Genomic DNA, 15817 nt, shown 5'->3' on the forward strand with positions numbered 1-15817 from the left:
AAAAAAAAAAACTAATTTTGAAATGCTAATCCTCAGCATGCTCTCTCTTCCTTTTCTTGTTTTCTTCTACTTTCAGTTCAACATTCTGATCCCAACTTTCCATACTGGCATTATAAGTTTAGCTTCCCTGTCCTACGTGTGAAAGCTATCGATTTCACTATTGTTGATATCTCATTTTTCTAAAATATTGAGGGTCTAAATCCCAGCTTGACGACTATCAATAGGAAGCATTTGGATCCAAAGAGATGATTGTTTAGATACAAGGTCGGGAAAACCTAGGAACGTCAAGCTACAGACACCCAAGCAGGTACATGGAATTGGTGGTTCCTTCTGTTTGGCCTAACAATTTGTAGCTAAAACAACTATGGCATCAAAATCCTTAAAAGCCATAGGGGTTGTAGAGGTGGTTGAGCATTTGTAGATCTTGCTCTTCAAGACTGACCAAGGTACAAGTCCAAGGGACGATGAGATGGGTACTTTGATAAAACTCCAGCTACTAAGCTATATGACCTCAAGGATCTGGCATCAGGGTCACAAGGTAGAGCTCAGATGCCTTGTAACCATGACACCAACCTAAGGTGGACGCTCGATCCTTCTCTCGACCTAGGCTGGCTTAGGAGCATCAAGGTGCAAAGGGCAAACAAGGCATAAGAGAGGGTCAGCCAAACCTAGGAACCCCCAAGCATACTTTATCACAGGTGGAAGTGAACATGCATGATTGAGTGGATTGTTTGCTCGACTAAAGAAGAGAGGTTGAACACGCCCAAAGACATTCCTTAGAGACTACAATCCGAATGCTTTGATTTGAGGCCAAAACACCACATATGTATGGCATAGCATGATTCTATGATCCAGTAGCAAGTGGCAAACCTCATTGGTCTAGGTGTCACTTCACAATGCTTACATGTGGACGCAAGTCACATGGAAGTGATATGACTGAACCCCATAGCAATTGGACCCATGTATACACGTAGAGGAATAGGGTTTCATTGACAAACTAATTAATGTAAAGCACTCATCTAGGAGGAACTGGAATTTTGCTAGCCACCATTAAGCCTTCAACACATAATACCAAAAGAACCAAGGCTTCCACCAATAAATAGAACATCAATCAAAGTGAGTGAGAATCTACAAATGGACTATGTACACATACATATAGGCATCAATACACACAAGCCTAGAGGGGTTAAGGTTCAATTCTCACTTTGAAAACCAATTCCCTCTTCAAATATATATATACACAAACATTGTTAAACTATAACTTGGGTGAAATATGTGCAGCATTGCACAGTGGAAACTTTCCCTAATTTTGAGTCGGTGAGGATTGGAAAGACCAAGAAGTACATATAGGTTTAGCAACAGAAATCTGCACACGAAGCACCTCATGAATGGCACCTCGGTGAAGCACTCCAAGAACTTCATCCTCTTTGGCCATGGCAAGACTGCCCAAGGAGAACGTGCGAGAATGGGACTCGTCCTGCAGGGGGAAACCGTAGAACCACCTGCCAAGCTTCCACCACCGAACGCACACTTCCCTTTCTGAAATTTTGCATTTATTAAGTACTTCCACAATATACTCAGCCTGCAAGCAATGACATTAAAACATTTAAAATAAATAAATAAATAAATAAACATATGAAATTCTCAAACAGCCCACAAGAAGTCAGGATTTTAACATGGTATTAGAGCGAGAGTGTGTTGAGGATCACAATGACAAGCCTAGCCACACGTGCGGAGTCATGTTGGGGATGTAAATTTACTTACATTTTTCTCTAACAGCTTAAGATATTAGATGTGATTTGGTTATTAACGGAACATGTAGCTCATCCAAAACCAATACAATCTAGCTTCTTTTTTTTTTTGAACGGCGAAAGTTTGTAGTTAGTTGTTAGATTTGCACATTGGGGAGTTGAAACTTACACCCATATACCTTGCAAGAAAATCTTGGCCTCCCATTTTACTCTTAAGAGTGGAACACAAGACATCCCCCTTAGGAGAAACTTGGTGGCCAAAGGGTTAACCAACTAGGCTAGAGCCCCTTGGTTAATACAATCTAGCTTCTCATATCTGGCCACGCATTGATCATGTTAATTGAGCAAATTAGTTTGTTTCAGAGCATGATTGTCAATATCAAAAGTCCACTAATTTAAATCATTGAACTCCATACCCCAAATTTAGATGCAAAATACCACCCAGTTAAAGCTGCATTTTTCAAGCCTCCTCATGAAAGAGAGAAGATGTTGTAAAACCCCACCAAAAAAGAGTTTATATATTTGCAAGTTGCAACAACAATATAACATCCCAAGTCTGGCACATAAAAACTACTTTTTCCCCTTGTTTTGTCTATCGAAAGTAGGGGGATACAAGCAAACCCAGTAAAGAAGAGCTGACGGCTGCAAGGGTTTTAAATATCGGTAAAACGCACATACCACATACCACAGATATGAAGCTTCAATCCCAATAATTATATCTATGGCCTACTGCAACACACTCGTTCTTCAACTAAAAGAAACTCAAGTACCTATTAATCTTTGCTTTAGTTTAACAAAACATTGTCGGTCACAGTCTATGGAACTAAAGACTAAGAGAACTAAGTAAAATCAAGGGTAGGGAAATGCACATTCAGGAAAATGTGCATATTGTATCCTGATAGTGAACAGAACAAAGAGTATTGAACAAGGAAATTCGCTTGGCAACAGAAGTAACTACCGGAATGCCAAGACAACTAATGCAGTAGTGCAGTCCAACCAAATTAAGCAGCACATTGAGCTTTGGTTTGAAAAAGAACATCTGCACATCTTTAAATCCACACTGCATTGAGCACAGCTCATCAATTGCTGCCAGGTAGTGCCCAACCTCAATGGATTCAGTGGACGAATATTGTTTTAAAAAATCCACCACAACAGTTGCTCTGCTAGCCATCTCATTGTGCTTGTTAATGTAAAAGCCCCTCCATCCCTATAGTTTTTACACACAAAACTCAAACCATTGTAACAAGAAAGTAAAAAAAACATGAGATCAGCAAGTTGGGACATAAAAGGGAATATAACATTTAAAGTCCAATTACCATAACTGGAATTTGACAGGTTTTTAAAGTTAAGGGCATGTTTACTTGTTCGAATTACTTCAAAAAAATTATTTTGTTTTTTTAAAAGTCAAAATTGGCTTAAAAATAAGTCAAATCAAGCTTCTTATAGGCATTCAAATAATAATAATAATAATAATAATAATAATAATAATAATAATAATAAATGAATCTCTCAATTTCAGAGTACACAATCCTATATTTTAGAAGATTAATTTTCATGGAAAATTTTAAATTTTGTACATCTTTTAGTTGTTTCGCTTAGCAACCAAATGCATTATGCATCCATTTATTAAATTTGTGATCGAGCTGATTCTAAAATTTCCCACTTCATATTTTGAATAACAAGTATCTAATTATTTCATTTGATTGCAAAGGTATAATCCTCATAAAGACTTCAAAGTTCAAACCCGGCTAAAAAACAATAAACAGAGTAATAAACCAAAATAAATTAAATTATGTTGCACTATTGATAACCACTTCATTCAAGCACATAACACAAAATTCCCAAAATCAAATAATTGAAACAAGAAACTGAACCCAAAAAAAAGAAAAAAAGAAAAAAAAGAGCAAACAAGATAATGAACTGAACATGAGAGAGAGAGAACCATGGAGGAGGACTGATTTGCGGGTCAAGCTGATGGGTTTTGATCTGTGGAGCAGAAGAAGAGTCTCTGCCCAAATCAAGGGCTGGCCATCTGTCTCTGTACAGAGACTCCCACACACAATCCGACCAAAACCACGAGCAACTACCCAACGAACACACATCCGATAGCTTCAAATTCAAAAAGAAAAAAGAAACAAAAAAAAAAAAACAAAATCATCACATTCAAATAACAATAAAAAAAAAATACAAAAAAAAACAATTTGCAGGGAAGAAACCTGAAGGGAAGAGGCGATTTTGAGGGCAATATCGTCTGGGAGAGAGTTTTGCATACCCTCGGACTGCTTCATACTTTGGGAACAGTTCGGGGGGAGTGGCGTGTCTTGGGCTCTGTATTTTCTCGCTAAAGAAAATTGCAGGGAAAGTGAGGGAAAATAAAGTATGTTCACGTCATTCCGTGCTGGATTGTGATTTACCTCCTTTTTTGTTGTGTTACGCAACAGTGTGCAAGCACGTGTCAAAGCTAAAATGAGTGAAGGATAAAGAATCAACTGACCGTCATTTAAGAAAGATGATAAGTAAATCACAGCCATGGATTTGTAGACTTGGAAAAGCGGCCACGGCCATTTTATACAACTTAGGCCTCGTTTGAAATAATTTTTTGATACATTATAAATACACATTTTAAATTTGCTTTTATAATTTTAAAAATTATATATTATCTTTTGAAATTTTTAACTAATGGACATTTTTATCAATAAATTCTAAAGTTAATTAATATTTTTTAAAAATGTTAGAAATAATTTTAATTAACAATTCAGATAATTTTATTGTTATATATAAAATTAGTTAGAATTTTTTTTCTATTAATTTTTTAAATAAAAAATTCTGATAAAGGGTTATTTATAATTTTTAAAATTACAAAGCACAATTCATATTTTAAGCAAATTTTAAAAAATATATTTATAATTTGCATTTTTTTTTCTAGATATATTACATGTCCTTAAATTTTAGGATTTTATGAATTTAGTTATCAAAATTTTAGATAGCGTTTGGTTGAGTTTTAGAATTATGATTTGAGAATAGAGTTGTATTTTGATTTTATGAGTTTTTGAATTACGATTTAAATGTGAAAAATTTGTTTGGTTATGAGTTTTGAAAAGAATTTTGAATTGAGTTTGAAATTTTTGATGTACCATATCATATTTGATTAAAAAACTTATAACTCATAACCAAATACATAATTCAAAATTTTATTCAAAGCTTTTAAAAAAGATTTTAAAAAAATTAAAAATATTTTTTATTTAAAATATAAAAATAACAGGTGCCAAAAAAAAAAGCACGAACACTGTTTCGATCAACTGGCCGAACGCCTGGAAGGATGACCGAATAGACGTGTTTTCAACAGTTGATGTAGAATCAATTTTTGAAAACTTTAACCAAACACCACACTCAAACTAATGGGTGAAATTGAGTTTTGAAAGCCTTACCAAATACAATTTTTTTCTCTCACAAAAATAAAAAAAGTCAAAACAAATCAAACCAAATAAACTTTTAATCCCAAGTTAAAAAAACTAACTAAAAAAGTCAATTGTCAAACGAAAACTCATTACAAAAACAAATTAACACTTATAATATCACATTATTATAAACCAAATTTAGGAATTTTTATTTTTATTTTTATTGAACGTCTTAAGTATTAAACATCAATAATATTAGAAATCTCAAAAATTTTATTAATTCTTTTTACCAAATGCCTCAGGATCCAAATTTTTTTTTATCAAATACATATTTGAGACATCTACTAAAAAAATTGATAAAAGTTTTAAAATCCCTAATATTTTTCGTTAAGACTTTTGTTAACATATTTCCTGTGCTAAGAAAGCATTAAATGTAAATAATTACACCTACCTATATAGAAAGAATACAAAGCTGTCTCAACTCAATAAATGTTTTTTTAATAAGACCAAAATGTCATTTTTATTTTCTTTTCATTTTACCTCTTGACATCACAATTCTTATTTTTTTGTATTTTTTGTTTCCTTTACACTCACTCATCCACGTGAAAGTAGAGAACTATTTTTTATTCATGATGGTGTTAGGTTTTTTTTTTTTTTTTTTTTGGGTGAAATTTGATTTGGGTTTGTTAAAATTCATTATTAATTTAGTTGAATTTTTTGAATTTATTTTTTTAAAAAATATAAAAAGTCAGTTTGATAAAAAAATAAATAAACAATCATTATTTTTATATAATTTTCTCTTTTTGATAAACAAGTAATTTGGAATTTTTAAAAATATCCTTTTTGTATTTATTTTTTATCAAACTAAATTTTAATTTTTTAAAAATCAACCAAATAAAAATATTTTGCAGCTTGAAAGTTTTGTTTTACAATATAAATATTTTGAGTGGCTCACTATGTTAGTACAGTTTAAAGAAAAACACTACCTTATAGTATTTTTTTATTTATTCTAACATCATAATATTACACATAAATGAAATTATTTTTGTCCATGTAAAGAAAAAAATTAATTTCTTAAAAATATTAAATGTATTTTCACTTTTACTTCACTTTCTCCATATAAATAAAAATTATTAAAATTATTTACTACTTTCTTAACATAGTAGATCCTCTTATTAGATCATTTCCAACGGTTCACCAAACTTGACATTAAATTTGAATTTTGGTGAAAAAGTCACTATTTAGTGCTCCAATGATTGCACCAAATCGGTATCAAATTGAGAATTCACCAAAAAATTCATCAAAGTGAGAACATGCAGCAGCTTTTACCATTTCACTGTGCGTGACCGTTGGGGAGACCAACTGGTCGACCAGCCGGTTGACCAACTGGTCCAACGGTTTCCTTACAAAAATTTTGGTTCAAATAGGTCAAAAGGTTTTAAAAAGTAAAAAAAAAAAAAAAAAAAATGTCTTACCAGTCGACCGGCCAATCAACCAATCCACCCTTATTTTGATACCCAACATTGAAACAGTCTGTATCAAAATAAAAAAATAAGTCTTTTTAACTGAAATTTGGTAAAAAATTTAGCACGATTGGAGATGCTCTAAAACATTACTTTTGAGCCACCCTTGCACGAGGGCACAACCATACATGTATAAACACGTACGATGTTTAGATTTTGTAGACATCCTCTTCACTATAATGTCCACCAATCGTTTGGATTCCACTTTGATAGTGCATGTTTCTCAACGGCCATGAAACACCACCACCACCCTCTTCCACCAACAACCACCTCAAGCACTTTGGTTAATTCTTTACTTTCTTTTCCATGAAATCTTCATCTTCCTAGTCAGACCCACAACCTCATTTGCCCAAACTTCAATCTTCTTCATCTCAAGATGTCCATTTGTGCACCCTTCCATGGATTCACACTCTACTCACCAAAGGGCCAAAGCTTCAAGAGACTCTTTTCTTCTCATTTCATCAATCATGCTCAGGTAATCCCATTCCCATGTTCTCTACCTTTATCTCCTCTGAATTTATCAGAACCCTTTAGGTTTAGCAGAGAAAAAGCACTCAAACCCATCAGAGCTTCAATTACGCCAACTGTTGAAACCCCCAAAACTTCATTCAGAGACAAAACCCCAAAAGAAATCAATGTTTTGGTAGTGGGTTCAACTGGGTATATTGGGAAATTTGTTGCTAAAGAGTTAATTAAGAGAGGGTTTAATGTTATTGCAATTGCTAGGGAGAGTAGTGGCATTAAGGGCAGAAATAGCAAAGAAGAAACCCTAGAACAGTTGAATGGGGCAAATGTTTGCTTTTCGGATGTGACCCATTTGGATTCTTTGGAGAAAAGTTTGGGGAATTCAGGGGTTTCAATTGATGTTGTTGTGTCATGCCTTGCTAGCCGAAGTGGTGGTGTCAAGGACTCATGGAAGATTGATTATGAGGCAACAAAGAATAGTCTTGTTGCCGGTAGGAATCGTGGGGCTTCACATTTTGTTTTGTTGTCTGCAATTTGTGTGCAAAAGCCCCTTCTTGAATTTCAGCGTGCAAAGTTGAAATTCGAGGCTGAATTGATCAAACAAGCCGAAGAGGATGATGGATTTACTTATAGTATTGTGAGGCCAACGGCATTTTTCAAGAGTTTGGGTGGACAGGTTGAATTGGTGAAAGATGGGAAGCCTTATGTGATGTTTGGGGATGGGAAGTTGTGTGCTTGCAAACCTATTAGCGAGTCGGATTTGGCTTCATTTATCGCAGACTGTGTGTTGAGTCAGGATAAGTTTAATCGGGTTTTGCCCATTGGTGGACCGGGGAAGGCATTGACACCATTGGAGCAAGGGGAGATTCTGTTTAGAATTTTAGGGAGAGAACCAAAATTCTTCAAAGTGCCAATTGAAATAATGGATTTTGCTATTGGGGTTCTTGATTTTCTTGTTAAGATTTTCCCTGCTATGGAAGATGCTGCTGAGTTTGGTAAAATCGGAAGGTATTATGCTGCGGAGAGTATGCTGATTTTGGATCCTGAGACTGGAGAGTACAGCGCTGAGAAAACGCCAAGTTATGGGAAGGACACATTGGAAGAGTTCTTTGAGAGGGTACTCAGGGAAGGAATGGCTGGTCAGGAATTAGGGGAGCAAACAATCTTCTAATGTTCCCATTGTGGGAAAAGCTTGTAAATTTGAATACTTCATTGATTGAATGTACCAATTTTGCCTCAACCGAGTAATTTAAGGTATGCAGTTCTTATCTCTTGTAACGGCCTAATGGGTCTTTTTACCAGGTGCAAATGATGTGATTTTTTAGAAATGCTTGCAACATTCAAAATTAAAATTTTGTAATGAATGCCTTATTATTTGTTGATACATGCTCATATGTTTGTTCCCTTTTTGGTGAAATTGTGCAGTAGATTGAATTATGTTTACATCATTATCATTGTCTAGTTTATGATGTCTTGACAGACTCTGATCTCTGAGTGAGTCCAGCCCTAAATTAAATTATTTTCACTAGTATACTGAAGGTTCGTTTGGAAAGTGGCTTTTTTAGTGTTTTTTTTTTTGTGGCTAAAATCTGAAGTGAAAAAAACTGAAGTGGTTGGGAATGACTTTTTGAATTTTTAGGAAAAAATGTGCAAAAAAACGTAGAGATAATGGGAAGGAATCTTTGACTTTTTTGTTTGGCTTTTTGGTATTTGGTTTATTGACTAGTAGAATATTATTGATTGATCACTTCTTCAACTATCCTTTCCTGCATCCTTCCACTTTTTGTCAGTGAGATTACCTCTCTTTTTAAAAAGGCAATTTTGAACTCGACTCCCCATTGAATAGCTATGACTTGATGAGAGATAACAATCTTACATACTCCCGTTGAATCTGGTGATGATACCTCATTTTGTCCATTTAATTTTTGTTAAACCCTCCGAGTCCCTTTAATCTTATCCACGTGATTGATAAGAGTCATTTTTACTTCATTTTGCCTCCAAATGTAATGACTTCACGGGTAGTGAGTGATTGTGCTGGAGGCTTTGACCCTTGGGCAGCTTTCACTCTGGCTTCAACTAGCCATTTTCCTCTTTTGTACGACTCTCACTCTGTTGGCCCTCTCTTGCATATCCTTATTGGTAACTACGATTTTCACTCTAATCGCTTTCCATTGGCAGCAGTTGGTCCTTTTCCTCTTTGGACAACTTTTCTCACTCCAAGTAACCCATTCTTAGGTAACCTTTTTACAACAATTCTCACTGTAGTTCCTTTACACCCCCTGAGACATTTCTGCCTCACCTAAAAGTCAAAAAGCTGCTTTTAACCATCTTCTCAAAACACCTAGCTCTTTTCTCTACTTGAGATGGCTCTCTCTCTACTCTAGGTAGTTATCTCTTAGGTAGCCCTTTCTGTGGTTCAAACCCTAAATGTGGCATTAGCTTTTAAGCCAAATGTTTTGTACCTAAGCAAAGGTTTGATGGAGGGAGTGAGATTAAACCCTATAATCCTTTTGGATCATAAGTGCTACATATTCCCTTCTATATAACCGGATCTCCTTTTTTTGATAATATGGAACCGGGTCAAGTTAGTTGGTTTCATTTTTTCAAAACCAAATGTCAAGTCCTTGTCTCCCTACCTGGGTTCAGGAAAACTTGATCAATCAATCATCATCGGTTATTACAGAGACAACCACTTTATTTATATTTTACATCAAATCAATATTATAAATTATCAGATGCTACAAAAAGTAAATAGTTCCGACCTAAATGCAGCTCCATTTATTAGGCAACTAGGCAGGGTGGAGCCCTTGAAAGATCTAATACATAGCAAGGCCTAGCTAGGATATAACATCTCATCAGCATAATGTTCAACTAGCCTTTGGTTGCCCAATAAATGTTTAGTTCATTACACTCAGTTGGAGTAGCCAAGTTAGGTGCTGTTAATTGCCATCTCACCGTTAAGGTCTTTCTCATTTCTTGGATTTTTCATCATCTTTGATCTCTAGGATTGAATTAGGCAGAATAATCTATTGCAATAAAATATTTAAAAAAAAAATATTTTAATCATTTTACAATGAAAGTCTTATTTAAGGATAAGTTAAGTTGTCTCACTTACACTGTGACAAAATAATCCTGTAAAACGGCCATTAGGATAATCCTCGGGTCACAAAATTTGAATCAAAATTGAGATAATTCTATTCCAAAATAAAATAAAACGTAGCCTAAAGGTGCTAGTCTTATTCTAATCACTTGCTTCATTATTGGTATGTAGAGTGGTCCTGATTGATAGTTTGCTAGATTGATAGATATGAAAACTACCAGTTTGTGATGTCATGCTATGCACTCAGACAAGCCTTATCCCTCCAACTTCAATTTCAACCTTCTGTTTTCATTTCTCTGCCTATCCCACTACTGAAAGTGACATATTTCACTCAAGACCACTTTAGTTTTAACAAGTGATGTCACATTTAGCCAACAATTGCACATGTGGATGTCATTGTCATCCATAATGTTTTGTACTCAACAAAGCCACACACTAATACTGTGTTTGGTTTGGGGATTTGAGTAGGGATTTAGAAAGGAAAATGAAAAAAGTAGGTAAAATGTGAATAAAATATACTTATATTTCACCTAATTTCACACATTTTTTCTCATTCCTTTTCTAAATCCCTCTCCAAATCTCCCAACCAAACACAGCATAATTGTATTTGGACCCAACAAATGTCATCAAATAAATCATTCTTCGTTAGGAGATTACAAGTTCAACTTTCCTTCTTTCAATATCCCCCAAAAAAGCAAAAAACAAAAGTCGAGGGAAGGGCTGGGATAAACGGGAGAGGGAGGAGGGAGTAAATGGTGGGTTCTCAATGTGAACAAGTTCATTGATGTGTTTATGATAAGTGGTTATGATTTGGTGGATATTTGATGAATGGTGGTAGTGATCTGGTGTGGTAAGTTCAAAGTAAGGATTAATATTAAGTTGATAGAGTGAGTACTAGAGTGACACGTGTACTATAAAACTAATTGTTCCATTAGATAAGCTAACAGAGATGAATGGATTGTTGTGATTGACATCTATTTAGAAGATTATATGAAAAAATTAAAATTAAAGATTCATTTGTTACAAGGGTCAAACCAAATTTTAAAGAAATACAAAAACAAAGCAAAACAGTAGTTCAACTGCATTACAGATAATTGAATATTCACATAAATACACAGACAAATTTGGGTCCGCCACTGCACAATCAAACAACATATCTACATGGCACAAATGAAACAGCACTAGTTCCACTTGACACTTGCTTAGCAAAGGCTGCCTGCCTTTAGCTAGGATTCAAACTTGGGAAAACATACAAACACAGAAAATGTGCAGAGAAAAGTGCACAGAAAATAAAATATGGGGCTCATATTGATTTTAGTTGTGGTCCACATCACATCGGATTTGAATCTCTTCATTTTCCTTGCACTTTTCGCTGCACAAATTCTGTGTTTGTAACACTGCTGTTTTCAAATTCATTTTTTGATGTCGGAATCCCTACGCGGGGGGATCTTCTTGGAAAGGGAGAAAGCGGAGAGTATGATGAGCAATACCAGCACAATGGCGGCAACGAGAGAGACTGCAACAGAGGCTGCGAGGTGTTGACAGAATTTGTGATAGTTGTTGCATATCTTGGCCCAGCCGAAATGAGAGTTCCCTTTTAATCCGATGTAAGCCACTGCCCCTGCAGCTCCAGTCGCTGCAGCTACAATTCCCAAAATGAGCTGCACCATAGGCATTATTATAGGCAAATTGAGACAGTTGTTTCACAAAATGCAGTGTTGGCAACATTAAATTCACCCTAGGATTACGATTGTTTACTTGAAAGAGAGGTTTGCTCACTCCTAATATTACTACTAGTCTACTAATAATCACTACAGTAATACTATGAATACATAAATTTTTTTAATAAAAAGTGCACAAAATACAGTGTCGGCAACATATGTGTTCAGGGAAGAAATAGCTTACAACATCGAAGATCACAAAATGGGGCAACAACTTTGTGGAGCAACCTGGCTTAAAAAGTGCTAAGATGGATATCACTGTAGTAACAATACTGTGTAGGCCAGCCACTGAGAGTGCAGCTACAAAGTATCTGCATGCATGAATTCATAGTTGATTTTTTAGACTATGATTTATTTTATTTTGATAGTTAACCTAACCTAACCAAACCAAACAAAGTAACAATATATATTTTTTTATTATTATTTTTTTATTTTTATAGTTAAATCAACATTTTTAAATACTAAACAAAGTGACAATAAGAAGGGGCAGAGCTTGTTTGGTGTGCTCATTGAGCATGAGCAAGATGAAAAAAGAAAAAGAAAATCCAAGATTGTGCCTGATTGGCTGTCTTATATATATATATTACTTTGAAGCAGTTATATATGAAAAAGTGTTTTTGGTAATAAGATTTAGGCAGTAGTTACATGAGATAATTTTGAAAAGAAAAATGATTATGATCAAGTTTCATATTCTTGATTGTGTGTTTCATATACTAGTATATATAGCCCATCGAGTATAAGGATATGATGCGTGCCTATATATGTTGTTGGATTAATTTATTAGATGTGTTTAACCCAAAATTAGTTGACTCGAATTCGAATAGTTAAAAGAGACGATATGAGACAAGTCTAACACTTTCAAATATATATAATTCAGTCATATGTGAAAATGACAAAGAAATAAATGAGATGAGAAATATATATTCAAGTTAAAACTAACTATAGGTAAATGAAACTTTAAACTACATGAACCAGACTTTAGTATATGTATATACAGAGATATGTTCTTTTCATGCATAATGGAATGCATCTAAACCCCCATGGGTTGGCTTAGAGGTAGAGGCTTGGGACTTAGGAGTTTACTCCTCTCTAGTTCTTAGGTTCAAAATCTCTTAGGTATTATCAAGTCTTGTGTTGGGCCAGTCCATACAGAGCTTTGCTTTAACTTTAAATGGGCCCCCGCTAATGGACGGTGGGATTGGTCCCCCAGGAATTAGTCGAAGTGCACACAAACTGATCCAGACACCCTAAGTTATCAAAAAAAAAAAAAAAAAAAAGAGAAAAGAAAAGAAAAGAAAAGAAGAAGGAATGCATCTATCTTTTCTTCATACCCCACAAGGTGGGAAAATGGGACAATCCAAATCAGCAATCCATTAATGAAGCATCAAAATTAAATTGAAAACTTAATCGATCATATCTGCTTCTCTCTCTTTCTATCTCTCATTAATTTATTTTTGGGTGTGGGGCCATCTTTCTCTCAATTATCAACAACTTGCAGTCTGTCCCTGCTTTGGGCATCAAAAACCCACTTCATAAAAAAACAATCCTAGTGAAGTATACTACTATTATGATGGCTCAACAGCTTTGTGACATATACATGCTAAGAAAAGCTAGTTCTAGCTCTATTTTAGGTGCTTCATTTTCCACTAGCAAATCTTGTGGTGGTGGCCCTGTGGAATCTATCTGGTTGGAGATTCAGAGAGAGAGAATCTGTTCAGAGTAACTGGCTGTGCGGTACTCTAGAAGGAGGGCTAGATCAAGTTATGACTCGAACTCGTTTTGACAGTATATGTGGATTTTTTTGTTGCAATATTTTGTATCGTTGGGTCATTTAAGTCTCTCTTATCTAGTTCGGGTTTATATAATTGTGTTTAGAGAGAGTTGTCATGTGTCGGCTTTGCCACTTTATTTACTTTTACCGAGCAAAAAAAATAAAAATAAAATAAAATTAGTGATTACTGTAATATTAGAATTTCTTTATAAAATTTTCATAACACTTTTTTCATTTCAAACCAAAACATTTATCATTGTGACTCATGATTTTAAAAATATGTCACTGCCATTTGGGATGAGTTTTCAGTGTAAAAAAATTATTTGTGAATAATTTTTGTGTATTTTATAAATTTAGTATGCCCCCAAAACCTGGCATGGTTTCACAGTTCACACCCAAAATGTTAAATCGCGAATTTAAAGTGAATTTGGAAAGCAAAACTACATGTATCCACTGCTAATTTCTCAAGTACAAATTTTGAATAATTTCAATTGCTAAGGGTTCGTTTGGGAGGTGGGTTGGCTTTTTGACTTTTTTGGTTATTTTAGCCTAGGGCTAAAAAGTCTCGTTTGGGAAAGACTTTGATTTTTTTGGCTTTTTTAGATTTTTTGTAAAAGAAATAATGTAATGATTATGGGTTGGATGTGATATTTTGTCTTATGAGGCTAAAAAGCCTATTTTGTTTTTTGTGACTATTTTAGCCAAAAAAGCCTGGCTTTTTTCTTCCCAAACTCGGACCTAATTTTAGAGAATTCCATCAACAATTTTCAGATTTTGAAAAGAAAAAAAAAAGATTTTTATGAATAGAAATTCAAATTTTTTTGAATCTGTTCGCTTTATGATCCAATCCAACTCTAAAACTCACAAAGTTCTATGAATAGAAAAATGGTTGCTTAGAACAACACCTAATAACTACCAAAGTATTTATTACATATGTAGTCACCTGCAAGTTGGCACAAGGTGCTGCTGGCTCTCCAGTGACCAGTGAAAAGTTAGGTGCTAAAAACTAAAGCAGAGCTTCCATGGCAAACATATTCATTTTGATAGTGACAAAAAAACATTAAGAAAGATAAAATTAAAACCCAAAAATTGAAAAAAAAAAAAAAAAAAATCATATTTTCGTTGTCTTTTTTCATTTTTTTTGAAAAATACTAATCCCTTTTTTTTTTTTTTCCTGAAAAAAGATTTCTAAAAAAATTCTAAAAACAACCCACTTCTTAAGAAACACCAAAATTTATTTTTTGAAAACTATGGGTGTTCTTGAATTTTTCCATCCTTTGTTTCCGAAGCAGAAAAAACACAAACACAAACACAACAAAACAAACCTTTAATTTTTTTTTATATGAACCAGCTATAACATTAAGCCACTTGGCCTGTGGCCTAAGAAAGAGACTTTTTCCGCAAAGAAAATTATGAATATTTTCAAACTTTTTATTATTTTGTTTTTAAAAACACAAAAAATGAAAAAATAAGTACATGCATGCATGCAACTTACATGAAGGCCGGTGAATAATTGAATTTCTCTGGAACTGGAACGGCCACCCGAGTGAATGGGCCATGCTTCTTCTGATCACCAGTGACCATCACCACCACGGCCGTCACGGCCGCTGCAAACAATACCACCCTTAGAACCACGTCCGCCACCACAAAGCAGTCCGGGGCTTTAGACTCCGGTGGTGGCTCAGCCTTCTCGGGCACGGGTGCTGGGGCTTCCGGTGGCGGCGCAGCCTTTTGGGGCTCTGGTGCAGGCTTATCTGTGGATTCCATGGACTGTTGTGTGTAGGTGGCTAAAATTTTGTCTGAATGGTAAGTTGGTGTAGTAAGGTGGATATGAAAACTAATATATACACATGAAAATTATACAACATGATAGGATAATAATATTTTTATAATTTTAAATAATGATAACAATGTCAATTGTTATATAAAACTCCGGTTGGTATAACATTACTCGTTTATAAATGAGTAAATTATTTTAAAAAGTTACAATAAACTTCATGAGGTTCATATAATTACACTCACTATTTTTAATAAGATTAAAATAATTAAAACTAATAAACGTGACTTGTAGATGTATGGATAAATAAA

General features: G+C 34.4%; 3 protein-coding genes across 3 annotated transcripts; 1 reads left to right on the top strand and 2 right to left on the bottom strand.

Annotated features, from left to right (window-relative positions):
• Positions 1-1066: 1066 nt before the first annotated feature.
• Positions 1067-4166, bottom strand: LOC114306083 (F-box-like protein). Its single transcript, XM_028251250.2, has 3 exons — positions 3968-4166; positions 2710-2958; positions 1067-1582 (listed from the first exon to the last, which is right to left on the bottom strand). Exons 1-3 carry the CDS (start codon positions 4037-4039, stop codon positions 1304-1306), a joined length of 600 nt encoding a protein of 199 aa, XP_028107051.2. The 5' UTR covers positions 4040-4166; the 3' UTR covers positions 1067-1303.
• A 2577-nt stretch (positions 4167-6743) lies between these two features.
• Positions 6744-8521, top strand: LOC114306084 (divinyl chlorophyllide a 8-vinyl-reductase, chloroplastic). Its single transcript, XM_028251252.2, has one exon. The coding sequence runs from the start codon at positions 7049-7051 to the stop codon at positions 8306-8308; it is 1260 nt and encodes a 419-aa protein (XP_028107053.2). The 5' UTR covers positions 6744-7048; the 3' UTR covers positions 8309-8521.
• A 2776-nt stretch (positions 8522-11297) lies between these two features.
• LOC114306085 (CASP-like protein 1) lies at positions 11298-15782 on the bottom strand. Its single transcript, XM_028251253.2, has 3 exons — positions 15225-15782; positions 12143-12269; positions 11298-11898 (listed from the first exon to the last, which is right to left on the bottom strand). Exons 1-3 carry the CDS (start codon positions 15494-15496, stop codon positions 11650-11652), a joined length of 648 nt encoding a protein of 215 aa, XP_028107054.2. The 5' UTR covers positions 15497-15782; the 3' UTR covers positions 11298-11649.
• Between the last annotated feature and the right edge of the window lie 35 nt (positions 15783-15817).

Source organism: Camellia sinensis, chromosome 6 (assembly GCF_055761805.1).
Source record: "Camellia sinensis isolate YWXY chromosome 6, ASM5576180v1, whole genome shotgun sequence".
Taxonomy (NCBI): domain Eukaryota; kingdom Viridiplantae; phylum Streptophyta; class Magnoliopsida; order Ericales; family Theaceae; genus Camellia; species Camellia sinensis.

Excerpts from the sequence above, each read along its gene's own strand:
- LOC114306083 (XM_028251250.2), bottom strand. The coding sequence starts at position 4,039 with ATGAAGCAGTCCGAGGGTATGCAAAACTCTCTCCCAGACGATATTGCC. Across the intron at positions 2,959-3,967 it reads AAATCGCCTCTTCCCTTCAG|GGATGGAGGGGCTTTTACAT; the intron begins GTTTCTTCCCTG and ends TAAAAACTATAG. Across the intron at positions 1,583-2,709 it reads TTAGTTGTCTTGGCATTCCG|GCTGAGTATATTGTGGAAGT; the intron begins GTAGTTACTTCT and ends CATTGCTTGCAG.
- LOC114306084 (XM_028251252.2), top strand. The coding sequence starts at position 7,049 with ATGTCCATTTGTGCACCCTTCCATGGATTCACACTCTACTCACCAAAG.
- LOC114306085 (XM_028251253.2), bottom strand. The coding sequence starts at position 15,496 with ATGGAATCCACAGATAAGCCTGCACCAGAGCCCCAAAAGGCTGCGCCG. Across the intron at positions 12,270-15,224 it reads AATTATTCACCGGCCTTCAT|ATACTTTGTAGCTGCACTCT; the intron begins GTAAGTTGCATG and ends TCATGCATGCAG. Across the intron at positions 11,899-12,142 it reads ATTTTGTGATCTTCGATGTT|CTCATTTTGGGAATTGTAGC; the intron begins GTAAGCTATTTC and ends CCTATGGTGCAG.